Below are 18771 nucleotides of genomic sequence, written 5' to 3' on the forward strand. Positions count from 1 at the left end.
TTCAAAAGTTGAGGGTAGATGCAGCGTGGTGGCTGGCAAACTCCTTGGGCCAGGTCAACCTTGTCCTCATTATGTCGATCGATCAGACTTCCCCGGAAATATCCTTCCAGGTGATGGTCCTAGATCCAGCTACTACTACACCAGTTGTGCGGAAGAATCTTTGGACATCAAGTTCAAGGAGATGTTCTGTCGTCCACCAGCCGCTTTGGAGCATAACATCCAGATCTCGGTTGATTGGTTGGAAAGGATCGCAAGCATCATCTGAATGGTGCAGCAGCTATAAGTCTACCGATACTAGAGGACAACAGCATGTAGGTTTTACATATTATATCTCTAGCTTTACTTTATATGTTCAAGGCGTAGCTAAGCTTCTTCAAAAAATGGACACGATCATTACCACCCTACTGCTTGTCATCGTCCTTATGGCTAAGGATCCTAATCTCCATATGGATTTGAAGTCACCTAACTGAAGGTTGTACAAGCTTGTCTAGTTAATGACATAGAACAAGTCATAAAGATACCGGTATCTCTAGTGTTTCTGCTCAGCCCGTAGCTTACCCCCTTTGTGTTCTTATTCCATATTCTATACTCTAGGCTTGACGTGAATATATGCTGGCATAAGTCTAGTCTGTCTTATAAAATCAATTTAATTCGGTCGATCTGTGAAATTGCTGATCGGCCACAAGGTCCCCTTCTACGCGGTACTCTTCAGAGATGATATACGGAGAATATTACCACTTTTCGGGGAAATAGACAAGATGGCTCAAATAGTTGCTGCGGTTATGTCGATCGCATTCTCGTGCCTTTCTTGGCACCACAGAAGGTCCTCAATAGCGTCGAAGCGTGAGATACACTAACGAGCGTGTGAACATAAAAGCTGCAAGCAAGCCATGCCAGATTCTGAGGTCAATTGCAGTCACAATGCTTGGCAAATCATCCCTTGCGGTGGTGACACTGATCGCCCAGGCTTTGCCTGGACTCGGAGCCACCATTGAACGAGAAATAGTCAAAGTGACAACCTCCGAGACAGTTCGGGGTGGTGAACTAGCCAATATCCATCTCCATTGGTTGGATCAACCTCCCAGTTTGATCAAATCTGTCTACGCGCCTTGTGACAGCGAGGATTCGTCTGCAAAGGGCCAAATCATCGGACAGTTTTCAATCCATGATCATCCTCCACAGCGCCTGGCTTGGGTGGTTCCAGATGAGGCTCCAACCCACCACTGTGTTTACATATATGGCTCTGATGGCGCAAATCTGACGCAAAAGGTCCTGGGCAGAAGCAGCCCTGTCTCCCTGCAGAAAAAGTCTAAGAAACGATCCACAGCAGACACAAACATCCCATTGCTGAAGGATTTTGATGCGCAGGGAGCTTGGTTTGACGGAGTAGCCAAAATCAAAGACAAGGTAGAAAGTAGTGGAGGAGTTGCTTCAAAAGGGTCACCAAAGAATACCTCGATCGCAATTGTCGGAGGCGGGATCTCTGGACTTGCAACGGGATTGATGCTGGACAGCGTCGGTATACACAACTGGGAGATTATTGAAGCCAGCGATCGCGTTGGTGGCAGATTCCGGACGAAATATGTCGCAGGCACTCAAGAATGGGCTGAAATGGGGCCGATGCGACTGCCGCACTCTGTCACTTACAAAGACGACAATGAGACGCTCCTGTATTCTGATCATCAGTTGACTTTCCAAATGGCCAAGATCTTGAACAACATGAACAAGAATGACTTGCAGTGGAAGATTGACTTCATCCCCTGGATCCAACACAGTCCCAATGAGTTGTATGCTCAAGGGACTCGCCGCCATCCAGATGGAAGAATCCCAACACGCGCTGAGATCAAGGAGGATCCAAGCCTGAAGGACCCCCCAGAAATGTCAAGTGTTGAATACAGCAATATCGAGAACCAGATGAATAAAATTCTGAAAGACGAAAAGACTCTCAAATCTCTTCAGAAGGATGTCTGGAGAGCCCACAAGGCTGCTATGGATCAGGGGCTCGATGACTGGAGTGAACAAGCAATGATGCGACATGTCTTCAAAGCCAGCCATAACATTACCGACGAGATCTGGACATCATCCGACTACGATGTGTTCTGGGATGAGCTGCATCATAACTCCAACCTCGGCCTAGACGGAAGCAAGGGCAGTCTGGGCGAAACAGAATGGCTCTGTATCGATGGAGGATTCAACCGCCTGTCTGACGCCTTTCTTCCTCACATCCGTAGCAGACTTACTCTAAATCGAAAAATTCGGAAACTCGAGTCAGTCAAGGGGAGCGATGGCCACACCCGGACTCGACTGTCATGGTACCCCAATGTCTCGAATCGCACCTTCGAGTCCAAAGAGTACGACTACACAATAATGGCAGCTCCATTCACTATGACCCGCTTTATGGATCTACCCAAATTCTCCTCGGTCCTAGACCGCGCAATCAGCGAAGCAGGTCTGCGATTCAAGTCCGCATGCAAAGTAGCCCTACTATTCTCCGAGCGATTCTGGGAAAAGGGCGACCGGCCAATTTTTGGCGGCTACTCCAGGCCATCAAGCGACTCAGTCGGAGCACTTTACTATCCAGTCTACGGACTCAACGAGTCCCGCCCGGGTCTCATCATGCACTACCGAGGTGGTGATTGGAGCGACCGGTTTGTGAGTTTCTCGGACGAAGAACATGTCCAGACGGTGCTGGATTCGATTGTCAGCCTGCATGGTAAACAAGCGCGCGACCTCTACACGGGAGATTATGAGCGTCTCTGCTGGCTGCAGGATGAACATACTGCGACTTCTTGGTGTCGGCCGGATGTTGCACAGCATGAACTATACATTCCAGCTTATCATCAGACGGAGCATAACACCATTTTCATTGGGGAGCACACTGCGCCAACACAAGCTTGGGTTAGCTCTTCGCTGCATTCGTCCGTTCGTGGGTCTGTTCAGCTGCTGTTGGAGTTGGGTTTGGTGGATGAGGCGAAGGAACTTAACCAGCGGTGGATGGGAAGATGGATCAAGCTATGATGGCCTGTCCTACTCCTTAGTTTGGGGTATACTATCCTAAAAAGTGCAAATACTCGTGATATACATACGCACACGGCCTCTATATATTTTGTCTATCTCATAGCTCCATATCAATTGTACAGCTCCCCCTTTACAAGAGGCTCCACAGTATCCGCAGAAAAGGTCGCATGCCCAATACCATTGTTCATCTACGACTCTTGAATCACACCCCATTTTAAGTTCTTATATACCAAATCTATGTCGAATTGTTGATCATCTTGTTTCCAAGGCTGCCAGGCAGCAGCTATGCTAGCGGTACAACATCCAGATAAAGGCATGCCACTTGGAAACCGCATGAAGATAGAAAATGAGAGTAGAAGAGCACAGATCCCACCAGCAACTGACACTGTTGTGGCTAAAACACAACAGGAGGTCGTGAATCCCCATCATGCAAGCGCCCATGTCTTGATAGACTAGCTCTCTTGGTCATTTTCGTTGACAGTGTCGCTACCCTTTAAGCCGATTTGTTCATAACGCGACATCAAAGGTATCATGTTAGTTTGCATAGTCGGCAAAATAGTTTTAGTGCTAGCCAAGCGAGTTAACTTAAGGACTAGTCAGATTATTCGGAGATGTGTGATAAAAAGGCTCTGATGTTGGTGCACTGACCTATAGGCATGGGCATGGATTTCTGCTCAGCTCGGCTTCTCTCGTGCGACTCGAGTCAGATCAGCACATACTAATCATCCAAGGCTATATTGGCCTTGATGCCATGACCTTGATTTTATATCAATTATCATTGTGGTGCAGCATAAAATTCCAATACTGTGTACTGTGCCATTTCCCTATCATTCAAATACCCTCTCTACCACGACAAAATCTCTCCCGTTAACGATATGAATTTTCCCGACACATTTTCCCTTGTAGCATTGTCAATAACACCAAGCATTCCCTTAACACTATCCTCAACAGTCACCGGTGGGCTACCAGGATATCCCCACTCCTTCGCAACGAAATCCCCCGCGCGTGTCTGCACCCAGCCAGGATGCAGAGCAAACGCAACCAATCCATCTGCCGCATTTTCAGCATGAAGAGCCTTGGTAAGCCAGTTTGAAGCTGCTTTACTAGGACCATATGCCCCACCGGGAACAGGCTCCTGATCAGCAATCGAACCGACGGAGGAAGATATAACGGCGAGCTTGGGCACAGAACCTGATCTCTGCATAAGTGGCCAGAGGGCCTGGAACACAAGGAGTGGGGCGATGGTGTTGACTTCAAAAGATTCACGGAGGTCTTCCGCCGAAGTCACTAGGGCTGGAGTCATGGGTGCCGCGAATCCGGCATTGCAGATGAGCACATCGACATGCGTCACTGTACTAACTGCTGCGGCGAAGTTCTGTGCAATCTTTTCGGGGGGTATCGCAGTTGAAAAGTCCAGTTCGATGATGTAAAGGATACTATTCTCTCCCACTGCAACATCTTCAACGTCTGACCTAAGGCTTGTGGCGGCGTTGTGGCTGCGCACTGAGGCCACAACGGTAGTGGCAGGGCGTTCTAGTAGCCGTTTAGTCAGTCCAAGACCGAGGCCTCTGTTTGCACCTGTCACAACGTATATTGTGTTTGCAGTGGGGGTCATTATCATGAATGTTTTTTTGGTTGGACCTTTTTTGGTTCAAGAAGGAAGAGAGGAAAGAAAGAAAACTAAGTAATCCGCCCCCTCCTTTTATACTTAGGGCTTGTGTGAAGCGGGCCAATCAGAGCTACACTCCTCATCACGCCAACAATTGTCAGCAATGTCGTATTGAACTCAAGCTGAGCATAACTCTACTTATATATTCAATCAATGCAGATGGCTATTAGACCCTAGGTTTACGTGCAGTCAAGGCAGGCATTCAATAAACGCCAAGATCTCTCAAGGTTCTCCAACCTCCAAACCCCCTCTGAGATCCACCGAGGAATCCTGGAAACCATTGCCAAGAAAGGTTGGAGAAGATGTCTTATCTATCTTCAAATATTAACAGAAGAGGGGCTAATAGCTGCAAGCTATGTCTGTTATCTCCTCATTCTGAAGTTAACAGGACTAATAGAACCTATGATTCCAGCGCCCTCGGAAGGTCCCCAGCCGGATGTACATGAAAGCATCTGATTTTGAGTTGGGCAGACATATTTAAAGCTCATATCTACTTTCAAACATGGCTGCAACAAAGGCACATCATGGTTCTTAATGGTTATGGTCTTGGTTACTGCCTTTGGCGGGTCTCTACTTCTCTTCTTCTCTTCTTGGCTGCCTCGACCATCTCTGCCACTTCGAGTGTTGATAATGGTAAACTGTTTACAGTCAATGACATAAACTACTATAGTGGTGATGTGGTCTCGAGCATAGTTATCTCGGGTTTTGATTCGACTCGATTCGATGCAATCGTTCCCCTGACGGTCATTCGGACAGATAAAGCTGTGCTCAACACGAACATTATAAAAGAAACCATTGCGAACTATTCGGCCACCGATGATGTTTTTCAGACTGGATTTCTTGAAGGTGGGTGCTAATCAAGTCAATATTTCCACCAAAGAACTTCTGTTGACTTCAAGATAGCGGTTTTCCTTGTCTACGATGGAGACTATCGAGGCCAAATAGAGTCTGGTGTTCAAAAGGCTCTACGGGGACTTGGAAATAAACTTGCGATGGCCTCTTCCAGCTATACATCTGGGGTGCATATCAAATATGCCAAACTGCGTCATGACATACCAAACGGGCCCTACTTTTACTCACCGCGAACTGGAGAGATCTATCAGGCCTTCCGTCTCTATTCCGATCATCAGCTAGCATTCACTGAAGCTGCCCTTAGCGATGGGGTCGGAGGATTTAAACCCTTGCCAGCAACCTCATCGGTGAGTAAAATTGTCACCTGCCTTCAGGAAGGTTTGCTGATCAATTCCAGGGTGCAATGACGAAAAGCGTTGCTGTGCCATCTAGGCTATACTATACACCAACATCATCGAAACCACTTGCAGGAGTACGTCCTATAACGCAGTCCGCTGTAATTTGAATTTTTGCTAACAACATGCAGTTACGTTTGGGAGTGAAAGATATCTTTGATTTGAAGGGACTGCGGACTCCCTGTGTCTTTTCCAGAAGTGTCTCGTGGTGTACTCTTCCAGGTCATGACGGGAAATCGTTCCGGTGAGTGGAGGGTCCAAGATCATGGACCGCCCGGAGGGTCACTGCCAGGTCTAGTACGGACATCGATGATTAAGCAATGTATGCTATTTTGTATGGTACCGTTACCATTGACGGTCCATTGATTTTCCGGTTTGTAATGACACGGTAATTTCTACCATGCATCATGCTTGGTACTCGACATTAAAGAATGATCCAAACTTGAAAGCCAACAGAAAATCTACTCATTCTGGAAATATGTGGGAAACTCAGTCCCTTATCTTCATCCTGCATCCTGCACCTACAATCAGTAGTGAAGACTGAGTTCAATTAAGGATAACGTTAGAATCGAAAGTGGACCTAGCTAAGAATAATCAAATGTCCAACTCTGCACAAGGATTTAAGTGTCAGCGTCTAGAGCATCCTGAATCCCGCTCATGAACTCCCCCATTGGTGCCAACTGAAGGGAACTAATTCTAGGCGCCACAGAAGCGACTGAGTACCGTTTGGATCCAGGCGCTTGGTTGGAGGACAGACTAGGTCGGAGAGGGGAGTTGCATGCCTGTTGTGCATGCAGGACTATAGACCCAAGCATGGTGGCAATAGCTTGCCAGCTGTCTCTCTTAGCCTGCAATCCCAGGAATGACCAAGCTCCCTCCATGTTTAGCTGGTAGAACTGAAAGGACCAGCCGTCCGTCATCACCCCCCAGACCGTCCAATCGGTCTGCCCCCTGGACCTTCTGCTGGCTTGGACCATCGCCATATAGGCGATGATCTGACCCTGATCTGGGAAATGTCCCCGTCTCTTGGCTTCGATAATTACCATATGGCAGGCCATATGGTCCTTGTCACCAAAAAGAAGGCTATAATCTGCAGTTCCACTGCATTTATGTGGGACGTTTTGGTGGAGGACAGGCCCCCACTCCAAGGGACGCTCTAGGGCCAGAGTCACTCTAGTGCCGGCAGGGTTTTGGAGCAGTCCTTGGTCTGATAGGCTGCGATATACTGCCACTATCAAAGAATCTACTCTGCATCGTGACCTGGCCTCAGTATAGGCAGGAAGCTCGGTCAACTCGTCATATTTATGCAGCCACAGATCTAATCATAATTAGAACACTCCTATAACGCCTAGGGGAGTGATAGTAATTACCAAATTCAGGTGAAAGGACAAGATGTATAGAAGGAATTTGCCAACTCTGATAGCCTTCGGCCTCCTTTAGATTGAAAGCCTTCTCTGTTTGAGGTAAGGTCATACTGGAGGGGTTTAGATGTGGGAGACCAGGCATCAGTGGCTGCTTGATGTGCGTAATGATAGGCGCAGGTATGTCGGACTTGGAATGACGGACCATGTGGAGTAAACGGTCATACCATGCTCGGAGGCCTTGGGGAATTATCGGCGATCTTTTGTTCTGCGACATTTTGTTTGGCTTCGTGGCTTGTACCTGGTAGCTGTGTTTCAAAATGGTGGAGATATAATTCAAAGCTTGAAAGATAGTCTACAAAATTTCCTTGACTCATAGTTTAAACTTACAGTCCGTCATACCATGTCATATTAGCTGCTTTTGGTGCCGGATAAGGAAGCCTCGAAGTATACATATGTGTTGGAAGGTCACATGACACTTCATATTCTGTGAATTATAAGCTATTTGTAACCTATTTTCAGGGAGATACCTTGTTTACTTCTATCTCGTAGGGCAATCGCCAGTGAAAGACCAAATATACCCGCTTTAATCCGGGTTGTTAGCAGTCTCTAGAGAGCGTACAATGGGATATTTCTCTTACCTCCAATAATAGCCACTGACTTGGAATCTGTCATTCTTGATTCTGCTTTTTTTGAATCTAAGGCTGTAATGTCTCGGTGAACGTAAGGGGAATTGAAGGTCCCCCGCATTGAAGCCAAGAGCTTCAATGCTCATGGGGTCCTCGCGATACTCCCTCTTAATTGGTGAAACTAGCCCCTCGGATCACGTCAGATGGGTCTAGGAATACCCTTGGACATTTTTGTAATCAGTAGTCTACCTGTACATGCATGGACAGTCGAGTATATACATATTCCCGACCCACAATGATCACATCTCCAATATACAAGTATCACATTGTATATTATGAGTTACCCTTGATTTATCCTCCAAGTTACTGTCATGTAATTAATAGCGACCTTTGAGTATCTTTGAGTATAGTATACTTAGATTGGAAATAGGCGAACCTTGGAAGAAGCCTACGATGTATAGATCAGCACTTGATATAGCTGTGATTTGTTTACATTATATTCTGTACAAATGAAAACTCTAACACACAACCGCCCGGATGGTCTAGTGGTACGTTCCACTTCAATATGCTGTCCTGCGAATCTCAACTAATTCAAAATTAGGTATGATTCGTGCTTCGGGTGAACCTGTGCGAGGTCCCGCGTTCAAATCGCGGTTCGGGCCCTTCTTTTTTTTCCTTACACACATTTTTTTTAAATGTACGGGATATCATCTATGTATTGAATTCTGTTACCCAACCTGTGTATGTAGAAGTGATCTTCACACCGTGGATCTTGGCCGCTTGCCGAGATGAAGGACTAGGGACTTGGGCAGAACTAACAGCGCTGGAAGACTGCTGCTGGCTCAGACTGGTCCTACAAATTTCAAATATTGGAGCTGACATGTATGTTGTACAACATATTATGGCCAAGGAGTGGTAGCTGTCTACATTATTCAGATATCAAACTCCACCTCAATACAATACAGGGTATGGATGATCAGAGAAATGATTCGAGTGGTGCAAGCAAGCATTACTTACACCCACGGAAGAACTAGAGACAGTAAGGATATATAGTGTATAGAAAATAAGAATAAATCGTGACACGATAAAAGCCCGACAGAAAGGAATTAATAAGTATCACTCACCTACAATGAATAAACCATCTCCGTATTGTGGATGCTCAAGGTTCTGCGTGCTCATTGGACTCATACGCAGAGTCAGGCTCATCCGAACATTGAAATTCCAACCGTGGCTTCTTGATATGCACAATGTTATTAGTTGAGGCATTGATTAGACTAGTCACCTTGACATCCAGGTTGTTCTCCTTACCTTGGAACTCGGAGCCTAAGCGAGATCTTTTGCTACGGAATCCCTTCTTACCACGGGACTTGGAAATTGGAAACGCCGCTAGCCGTGATAACAGTCTACTGCCAGGAAGTTAGTATTATGGCAGTTGTGGTCAGTGGTTGCGCTCGGTGTCAAGGGATGTAAACCATCACATCCATCGGCGATACCGAAGTATGTCTTACTCGGCGCATCATCACGAAAAGTGAACATACGATCTGCAGGTAGTGGTAGTGATAGTTGAGACGTTTAATATTTTTTTCTTGGCCGCGCATAATTTTTGCATACGCCGTCAAAGATTAAAAAAAATGAGAATTCAGAAGCAATAGCCCCAGAGACGCTCGGGGCCTAGTCAACACGATATAACCAATATTGGAATTCAGGTTTAATCAAAAACATGAAATCTATTGAACAGGGACCCCTGCATGAAGTCAAACTGACAGGGATCAGAAACCCCAAAAAAAATGAGAGGTAAAAATGATCTAAGTAACCAAGTAACTAAAGCCAGTAAACAGGAATAATGACTAGCCAAGGAAAAAAAAGAAACGTCCCCGGGAAGGCTTGAACTTCCAACCTCCCGATTAACAGTCGGACGCGCTAACCAATTGCGCCACGGAGACGTGCTGTGGCGGAATTTGCAGAAAAAGGATATATGTACGAAGCATGTCTTTAAGTGATGTTAAAGCCTGCTTCAAACTTAGTCTCACATTTTCTATATGGTCTCCCAAGTGGAGACTAATTGATATTCTCTAGGGTCTTTTGGATTAACAAGCATAAATCTGGAGGTCTTTTCAATAAGCACGTCTCCGTGGCGCAATTGGTTAGCGCGTCCGACTGTTAATCGGGAGGTTGGAAGTTCAAGCCTTCCCGGGGACGTTTCTTTTTTTTCTTTTTCTTTCTTTATTTTTCAACCGTATCTCAGTATCTTTTACACCTGTATCAATTGCTTTTCTTCTTTTTTTTCTCTCGGGTAATGAGGTCAGCTTATAGATCCAATATCAAATTTTGATTCAAACTTAGATGGTAATAAAATGTGGCTGTGGCATTCTGTCCGTCTTGAGTGATGTAACCTCGAATGCAGTCGCCCTATACCGTAGTCTTGTGTGAGCTGTATGTGGATCGACTATGCAGTGCTTTTGCGGATCGCATAAAAATAGCAGCCAAGATATGCAATGTCTCAGTCTACTTACATGCTTCCTCGTGAACCCCACAATTGTCTTCGGCCTTATTGCTCCGGTTTCTAGGGGTTATTCATTACGGGGGTATCGGCTGATCATGGACCCAAGATGAAGGCATCCTATTTGGGCTGTATCACCTGTGAGTCTAAAACCTTCATCTAAGACCTGCGCCGAATGCAGCCTGCCAGAAAAGAGGAAATAGAACAATCTTAGGTGGGAGGCCTGAGGGATGGAGATATATAAACCTCGTCGATGAAGGAAGGGAGCAAAGGATATACAACAAGCAACCAAACTATTCTACTCCTCCTCGAAGTATCATCAAAGTCCCCACAAACATGAAGTCTACTATCGCTTTCACCTCTGCCTTCCTGGCAACCCTCAGCCTTGTTGCTGCCGCTCCGGCCCCGGCGGCAGCGGAAACAGTATCCGTCTCCTTCGACCCCAAATATGATGTTGGAACATCCTCCCTGAACACCGTCGCCTGCTCCGACGGCGTCAACGGCCTGGTCACTCAAGGCTATACCGACTTCGCATCGCTGCCAATCTTCCCGAACATTGGCGGTGCGATCACCATCGCGGGCTGGAACAGCCCTAACTGCGGCAAATGCTACGCGTTGCACTACTCGAATGGCAAGATTGACAAGACAATAAACGTCATTGCTGTTGATACCGCCCCGGGTGGCTTCAATATTGGCCTGCAAGCCATGAACACGTTGACCAATGGTCAGGCGGAGCAGCTCGGTCGTGTTGACGCCACTTATGTTGAAGTGGAAGCCAGCGCATGCGGGCTATGAGGGTTAGACAAGATCTATCGAATGTAATAACGAAGGGAGAGAATGGTATATGAAAGCGCTGGATAATGCGGCAGGGATGAGAGTGTTGGACCGAGTATGTAATTAGATCCGTCAAACTATGTACACAGATAGTCCATAATATGCATAAAGGTTCAATCAAGCACCTTCAACATTTCTTCTACACGCCCAATCTTATCCCGAGGCTTACCCTTTTGTTGGCCGCTTTCTCGCTCTGCTGCATCGATTCGCTGCCAATCTTTCCATGACGTGGGGCGTAGACCACGGCGCTGTGCCTCGATTTTCACTCCGTCCCAGCCTAGACCGCTACTGTGACCGGGTGCATGAAGCAGGGACATCGAATCGGCACGTTTTGCTAGATCTTGCACAATAGTGTCTGCAGTAGTGAATGCATCGGTCATTGTCGAAGCAATTACACCCGTTGGGCCTCGTTTTACCCAGCCAGCACAGTACAGGCCGGGTAGGTAGGAGATAATAGACCCACCAGGTAAACTTTCAAGCTCGCCCTTGCTCGACAAGCTTGTCACGCGGCCAAATCCGTCATTAGGGATGATACCGCGTTGCGTATCGAAGTCAATACCAAGATCTTCTAGTCCTGGAAGAGGGAGGGATTTGTAGCCCACGCTGCGGAAGAAGACGCTAGCTGGTAGGTTGACCTGTGCACGCTTTCCACTCGATAAGTGCTTTGGAGACACCTTGGAGCTGGGACTGTGGGGGTCGGATGGGTCGAGTTCGTTGCGAGAGAACTTTACATGGGATAGATGGTATGGGGAATCAGGCGACCAGCAAAGAGAATCAGGCGCGAGTAAGAAATCTAGAGACCAAGACTTTGGGGCTGTCAGAGGGTCATTGGCCGATCCTTTAGCCAAGAGTTGCATTAGACGCTTCTGCGCTCGGGGTAGTGCCGATACTACTTCTTCCGGCGGAAAGATATCTTCTGGAATAGGATCAAATGATACACCTGGAAGCTGTAGCATTTCACGGAGCTCTTTGATAGTGAAGGAAGCCTAAGTTCAATAATTAGCAACCTAAGTATCGAGCGTGGATTCATAGTAACTCACCTGTAAGGGCCCGCGGCGCCCAACAACTCGCACTCGCTTAATGCGACTGGTAGCGAGTTTTTCTATAGCATAATCTGCTATGTCTGTCTTCTGGAGGGTATCGACATCCGAAAGAAGAATCCGGGCAACGTCCAGCGCAACGTTGCCTTGTCCGACAATAACGGCGTTCTCTCCGCTTAGGTCCGGATCGAGATCTCTGTGCTCTGGAAGACCATTGTACCACCCCACAAAGGCACGGGCTGAGTGTACGCTATGCAGAGCTTCTTCTCCAGGAATCCCCAGTTCCTTATCTTTTGTGGCACCGTAGGCGAATATGATGGCATCGTAGTGTGGTTTGAGGGCAGCGAGTGGTAGATCATGTCCGAGGTCGATATTACCGACAAAATTGAAACGCGTGGACTCGGCCACCTCTGTAAATTTATCTTCGCAATTCTAATGTTCATATAACCATGAGCTTATTTCTATATACAATGTTCGACGACTCATCACTGAATCGCAGTTTACCGTGACTCACCTTGACTTCGGGATGGTCCGGGGCAACACCGTACCTAGCCAAGCCAAATGGGACAGGTAGCTTCTCATACATATCAACTATCGCATCTTTCTGTTTAGCCAAAAGACGATAGGCAGCATAGAACCCCGCTGGGCCGGAGCCCACGATGGCCACACGGATGGGTCGATCGATTTGGGCGACATGACTGTTGGAGCGTTTGGATGTAAATTGAGACACGAAGCCCAGATAATGTAGAACAGGCCGGCGATTAAGCTGTACAGTGCATTGAGCACATACAACAGTCTGTTTTAAGCGCATGGTGCATGGATTCGAGAAACCGCGGAGGTGATCGGAGATAATGAGACACGGCACGTGACGCTATCGGTTGCCCTGGTGACTATCGCATGTTTGCAGATGTAGAACATACTCAGAACTGGGCACATCCCAGGAAGCTGACAGTCGCATTCCACATCCCCAAGGTTCTTCGTCAACATTCCTCTCTTTTGCTTCGCGTGGGTGCCACGAGTGGCTTTTAGTCGCTACTATGGGGAGATCGTCACCTCCATTCCTTTATGAGAGTCCGTCCGCCTACGGCTTTAAAGGTCCGACCGACCGCGGCTTCAATCCCAGAGCCGCGACAGAGGCGAGCTGGACTCGTCCGGCAGACAAGCCCAAGCCAAAGGGACCGCTAGTGAATTTGAACCGGCATCCTGACACGGTATGTGCATGCAATCTTCTGGAAATTAATGGTGGATTCTGCTAATGGTGGATGTAGTGGGGTTCCTTCAACACAGCCAGCTCATTTACACCGATGAGCCACAAAACAAAGGATCGGGTCAAGTATGCACGCTCAACTCAGCTTGCACTTCGAGTGCTCGCTTTTTTGGGGGCCCTTGGTTCCCTGTTTTGTTCTATCGTTATTAAGGGAGCTGCAGTGACCGTTATCTGGATCATTCGCGCCGGCGTGAGTACAGTTCATCGAAGAAAACATTCTCTTGCTGACCTCTATTGTAGCCCATAGTTGCAATTCTCCACACTATATATGCTATCTACCATAATTCTCGATCCGCTCTTAACCGCCCCGCAGGTTCTCAATCCAGCTATGGGCTATTCGCTGCGCTTCTCGACTTCGGACTCATCCCATTCTACGTGTTTACTGCGTTTATGGCGCATGGTGAATGGAACTCCAATGCATACCATTGGAGTACTCTCTTCAATAACAGCGACCTGACCGTCAAACTGTCCGAGGCCACCTTCATCTTGGCTATCGCGAATGGCGCGTTGCACCTCATCTCCCTTACCATCTCGGTTTTCTTGGCTGTCACATTCCGGAAGATCTCCCGCCTGCCGCCTGACATGAACCCACTTGAAGACAATTTGACCACACGTCCCCGTAAGAGCCACCAGGAGACTCAAATGGAGGAGAAACATCTCAGCCAATCCACCCTCGATTCCACACTCGAGGATCCGCTCATGGGACCCCCTCGCAGTGTGCCATTCATGCACACACGAGAGCAGTCTTCCGGTGGTGATTCCAGCCGTGGATCAATGGGCATGCTTGACGAGCAGCGGCAGTCACATTCCTCCTTTTATCAGCACCGCCTATCTCACTTGGAATCCCCAACGGAGCCTTACATGGATCCCTCCAGCCCAGAGACACTATTCCAACAAACCCCGAGCCAGCCCTATGACTTCACATCACAGACATCTGCCCCAGAATATCGAAAAGTCGCCTCCCACGCTCCCGAAATCATCAATGCTACTGCTCAAATGCGTCAGCTGTCATCACGTACTGCTGATCGATCGGAAACAGTCAGCCCATTGTCTGATAATTGGGTGGCATACTCTGAACGGTCTCCATCGCCAATGGGCGAGACGCAGGACGAGGCCGCAGCTGCTCTCCGCCAGTCTTCCTCTGTTTACAGCCGAAAAACTAGCAAGACCACCCCGTCTGCCGGTAGTGGCATTCGAGACTGGTTTGCTTATGGCTCCAAGCCGGAGCCAAGTATTGGAAGTGCTATCCCAGAAGATGTACGGGGTGAATATGCGTCGCTCGCCATGCATGAATTCTATGGCCTTGATGATGGCCGCCGTGAGCAAGATGTGGGTGATCAGCGTATGGACATATTCCCAGACCCAGAAGATCACAGAGACGACTTTGATGACGAACGTGATGGCTACATCCCATTTAACCCGCTCATGCTTAACCCACCAACCCCGCAACCTATTCTGACCGAAAAGCCCGAGAATACCGATCCCGTGCGCCGCATTGTCCTGGGCGATAGCCCCAATCTATCATACAATGCACAGGCACAGCCGGTGTCTGTTCCACACGAAAGCCCCAAGCCCACTTCTCCCAAGACCCGATTCTATGGCGACCTGGATGTGGATGGGAAGCCTGGATTGGCTAGGTCTCGCGAGCCAAGCGAACAGATTGTCCGTAAACCCACTAAGCTTACGAAAAAACGCAGCAGCAAGATGTCTGCTTATGAGGCTCTCAAGAAGAACGACAATGACGAAGAAAACGGGTACCTCTCAACCCGGCTGCCTGCGTCGCCTCGCGCTACCGAAAGCGACCGCAAGGGTCGTGTTGTGAGCAACACCGGTACAGACACCGCTCGGCCTGGTATTGCAGCCGGAGTTGGTGCATCTTTATCCTCCTATGGAAGTTATATCGCCGGCCTGGGCGTCGGACGCCGCCGCGATGTGAGTGGAAAGGTCGCCGAAGAAGGGCGCAGTGAAAACGTTCTCGATGAGGAACCTGCCCACAACCAGAACGAAAGCCACAAACAGACTCCGAGCTCTTCATCAACTCGGGCTGCAGGATGGGCTCGGTTCGCCGGGCTTTGAATGTGATATCCATCGTCTTTTTTCCTCTAGGAGTTTACGGTTTGTCTTCATGAATGGCATGTAACGGCTTGTTTTTGTTTGGGACTCTTATATCCTGTTTCCATTGGTTTGATTTTCGTGGAAATATGTATTGATTGGAATTGTTTTGGTGTATTATGGATTCGTCTTTGTTGTATGTAGTTCTGGCCCTCAATGAACATTTGAACCGAGCATGATAGCGATACACCTTGCCGTAGACTGTTCTGAGAACTTTTGAAGTAAACAATAGCAGTGAACCAGGTGGTCTTCGGTGGTTTAAACACGGCCTCTGCGGCTAGGGTGTAGATCAGCCCATTGATCGTTATTAGTTGTGTCGTCGATGCTAGCAGCATTGACACTAGAGCCGCTAGCTGGGGCTCCAAGGTTGTGATTGTCATCAAAAATCCGTAGAGAAATGTCTATGGTCTCAGATGAAGTCGACACCATCTACGGAATGACTGACTACTTGGTCACATCAAGCATAGCTCGAAGGGTGGGATTGGTCTCTAATGGAAAGATAACAAGGTATCCATTTTTTGGATTATTTGACTGCGTCTCTAGGGTATGATTTTGAAGCAATAGCTCGGAGAATCCTTCTTGGATCAGATACGACAAAGAGGGACGAGTAAAAAAAGAGCCCAATAGAATACAAAACCCCAATCTTTCTGGTAGTTCTTTGGATATAGCATAAACGGAGTTCGATGACATTCCATGACCACCAAGAGCGAAATTCGGGGAAATCGACAAACGAACGAGATGGAAATTGCCCAAGAACCAGCGTTCTCAAGTGTTGCACACGCAGCGAGTATTTGAATGGTGCGTGGCGCCTAGTAACAGGCTGTGCTGTGCCTAAGTGGCAGAGATCAAAAACAGAAACCTATCAATTCATCCAAATTCTTTGTTACTGACAATTGTCGCCGAAGAACATCCTATTTCAGGAAGTCGGCGATTGTGTTCATGTTTCCATGGCCAGTATAATCAACGAAAATGAGTACTTTGGAAGAAATCCTTCACCAGCCGCAGAGTAGAGCCCGATAGCCTGCCACTGGACTTGAGCTCAAGGGTGTTGCGGGGAGTGCGCTCAGACAAGTCCGATCGCGGAGAGGGCAGGAGCTTCGGAATTATAGATGCGAGGTGAAACACAAGGCAATATACATAGTACATAAGATATCCAATCTTGATATCACACCCAAAAGGCCGAGACAGCACCTTCAGGGTGTGCTGAGCGAGCCATCACCGATATAAATCTAAAGTGCATAGAGTGTCTCATGAAGGAACACCTTCATATTCCCATCCTTCGATGACACGCTTTCTGCGCCGGGAATTTCGGCGGTTGGCGTTGCACTTGACAAAGAATGTCAAGGCTGTGATGATAAGAACAATGATACCCGCAATTGCGGCTACAAGTACAGTTCTGCGCTCGAGTTGCTGCGGGTCAGAGGCATAGGGACACCTCGCCCCATAGCCACCGGCTACCCAGCATGAAGTGACATCTATTGAGTTGAAGTCGACAAAAACCTCTCGAAGGGTGGGATCTGTGGAACTCAAGTCGACTTTTGTCTTTGGCAGGGAGAGAATGTGCTGGTAGAGATACGTATTTTCGAGACCGGTGCGCGGTACGGCAAAGCTCGATCCTGGCGGACAGGTGTTCGACACGTTGGAGAAATATTCGGTCGTGTCTGACAGGACCCAGGAGAAAGGCGAATTACCGATTCGACAGGCGCCATACCGTTGCTCAGTGCAGTTCGTGGATCGCCAGTGGCCGTCCAGCGTTAGATCCATTATCGCACAGCGGTCATACTTGGGATCACCGTCGCCGCCGCCATAATTTGCATCGTGTGGCTGACCGATAGCCCAAGCCCAGGAAGAAGAGAGAGAGACGTTACGGTAATATTCAACTTGCTGATCTGCAGTCTGGCCGAAGAGGGTAGTGTTGAGCATTGGCGATAGACCACAAGCTGTAATATCGGAGAGAACATTTGATAGTGAACCCATCGTCTCATCTGTGGAAAGACCATCAGAAACAGGGAGGGGGCTGTATATAGCCCATGATGAATTGGTTTGAGAGACACGTGTGAGCCCAGGCTCATACAGACAGCCTGAAGTAAGACTGCCGTTGGTGGCTGCGGAGGTCTTCGAATTGGAAGTCAGGTACCCGGGAGGAAAGACCAAATTTTGTTCGGTAGACAGGTTGTAATCCACCAGTTGGGAATCAATAGAGCCGTATTCAATGAGCACTCGATCACGTTTCGCGAGCTGAATGTACTTTGATGATGGCCAACCATCTGGAGTGCTCTGTTCACCCGCTTTATTTTCATGAACGGTGAAGTACTCTGTGATGGGCATATAGCCCTCCTCGACGTTATACCACGACTGGTTTAAATTGCTTCGGTCCGAGGCAAGCTGAGCCGGGCTATAGATAAAGTTCTCAAGGGCCACCCCGAGGATCGAACCGGCTAGCTCAGTTCCCGATGGCAATTGACCTCCTGATATGGCAGAAGCAGGCTCATCTGGCGTGGAGTCACTTGCGGCCACATGGAGATTGAGAACGAGATAGGTTGTGTACACGGTCAAACGTGAATTTGTCTCTCGAAAATAACCCACAAGCACTTCTGCCAAGATATAGGGATCAAGGTTGTCGGTGCATTTGTATGAGCCTAGTTCATAAAGAGTGCGTCCATGTGAATCGGCGCTACTGGTGACAGTCGCAGAGTCCGCACTAGCTGTTGCTGTGGTCGTGGATGTCCCCGAGGATACAGCCACTCCAGATTCGACTGGAACAGACACTGGACAGAAAGACCAAGTCCTACGGTTGACCGACCAGTATAGATCGACAACAAAACGTCGGTACCCGATTGCAAGGAGGTTGGAGAAACATTTTGCAGCGTCGTCTCGATCATAGATGTGGTTTCCGAAGCAGGCAGCTGACAGTGACACAGCAGGGTTTGTCACATAATTAAGTGGAATTTGACCAGCCACATCTCGTTCGCTCTGGATTAAATTTATATGAGTGTGGGGACATTAATTGCGAACTGAGACACATACCAGTTGAACAGCCACCCAGGTAGCGTTTAACAGAGTTTCCGTGGAGTCATATTGGACAGACATTGAG

The 18771-nt window shown here is 48.0% G+C and overlaps 8 protein-coding genes across 8 annotated transcripts; 4 read left to right on the forward strand and 4 right to left on the reverse strand.

Annotated features, from left to right (window-relative positions):
- Positions 1-921: 921 nt before the first annotated feature.
- PEX2_065290 (flavin monoamine oxidase family protein) lies at positions 922-3018 on the forward strand (the record flags this gene model as incomplete). The annotated part of the gene is made up of 1 exon (XM_016743800.1): positions 922-3018. The coding sequence occupies one exon, from the start codon at positions 922-924 to the stop codon at positions 3016-3018; it is 2097 nt and encodes a 698-aa protein (XP_016594692.1).
- An 844-nt stretch (positions 3019-3862) lies between these two features.
- Positions 3863-4633, reverse strand: PEX2_065300 (SDR family oxidoreductase; the record flags this gene model as incomplete). Its single annotated transcript, XM_016743801.1, has 1 exon — positions 3863-4633. One exon carries the CDS (start codon positions 4631-4633, stop codon positions 3863-3865), a length of 771 nt encoding a protein of 256 aa, XP_016594693.1.
- A 578-nt stretch (positions 4634-5211) lies between these two features.
- On the forward strand, positions 5212-6251 carry PEX2_065310 (uncharacterized protein; the record flags this gene model as incomplete). Its single annotated transcript, XM_016743802.1, has 5 exons — positions 5212-5533; positions 5591-5886; positions 5937-6011; positions 6066-6178; positions 6233-6251. 5 exons carry the CDS (start codon positions 5212-5214, stop codon positions 6249-6251), a joined length of 825 nt encoding a protein of 274 aa, XP_016594694.1.
- A 303-nt stretch (positions 6252-6554) lies between these two features.
- On the reverse strand, positions 6555-6854 carry PEX2_065320 (uncharacterized protein; the record flags this gene model as incomplete). Its single annotated transcript, XM_016743803.1, has 1 exon — positions 6555-6854. The coding sequence occupies one exon, from the start codon at positions 6852-6854 to the stop codon at positions 6555-6557; it is 300 nt and encodes a 99-aa protein (XP_016594695.1).
- Positions 6855-10760: 3906 nt separating this feature from the next.
- Positions 10761-11219, forward strand: aspf13 (allergenic cerato-platanin Asp F13; the record flags this gene model as incomplete). Its single annotated transcript, XM_016743804.1, has 1 exon — positions 10761-11219. The coding sequence occupies one exon, from the start codon at positions 10761-10763 to the stop codon at positions 11217-11219; it is 459 nt and encodes a 152-aa protein (XP_016594696.1).
- Positions 11220-11371: 152 nt separating this feature from the next.
- Positions 11372-13109, reverse strand: PEX2_065340 (NADPH-adrenodoxin reductase; the record flags this gene model as incomplete). Its single annotated transcript, XM_016743805.1, has 3 exons — positions 11372-12244; positions 12299-12730; positions 12813-13109. The coding sequence occupies 3 exons, from the start codon at positions 13107-13109 to the stop codon at positions 11372-11374; spliced, it is 1602 nt and encodes a 533-aa protein (XP_016594697.1).
- Positions 13110-13335: 226 nt separating this feature from the next.
- On the forward strand, positions 13336-15641 carry PEX2_065350 (uncharacterized protein; the record flags this gene model as incomplete). Its single annotated transcript, XM_016743806.1, has 3 exons — positions 13336-13509; positions 13567-13755; positions 13806-15641. 3 exons carry the CDS (start codon positions 13336-13338, stop codon positions 15639-15641), a joined length of 2199 nt encoding a protein of 732 aa, XP_016594698.1.
- Positions 15642-16925: 1284 nt separating this feature from the next.
- PEX2_065360 (Lectin C-type domain protein) lies at positions 16926-18767 on the reverse strand (the record flags this gene model as incomplete). Its single annotated transcript, XM_016743807.1, has 2 exons — positions 16926-18650; positions 18705-18767. The coding sequence occupies 2 exons, from the start codon at positions 18765-18767 to the stop codon at positions 16926-16928; spliced, it is 1788 nt and encodes a 595-aa protein (XP_016594699.1).
- Positions 18768-18771: the final 4 nt, after the last annotated feature.

The sequence above is a fragment of the Penicillium expansum genome, assembly GCF_000769745.1.
Source record: "Penicillium expansum strain MD-8 chromosome Unknown contig211, whole genome shotgun sequence".
In the NCBI taxonomy this organism is placed as follows: Eukaryota; Fungi; Ascomycota; class Eurotiomycetes; order Eurotiales; family Aspergillaceae; genus Penicillium; species Penicillium expansum.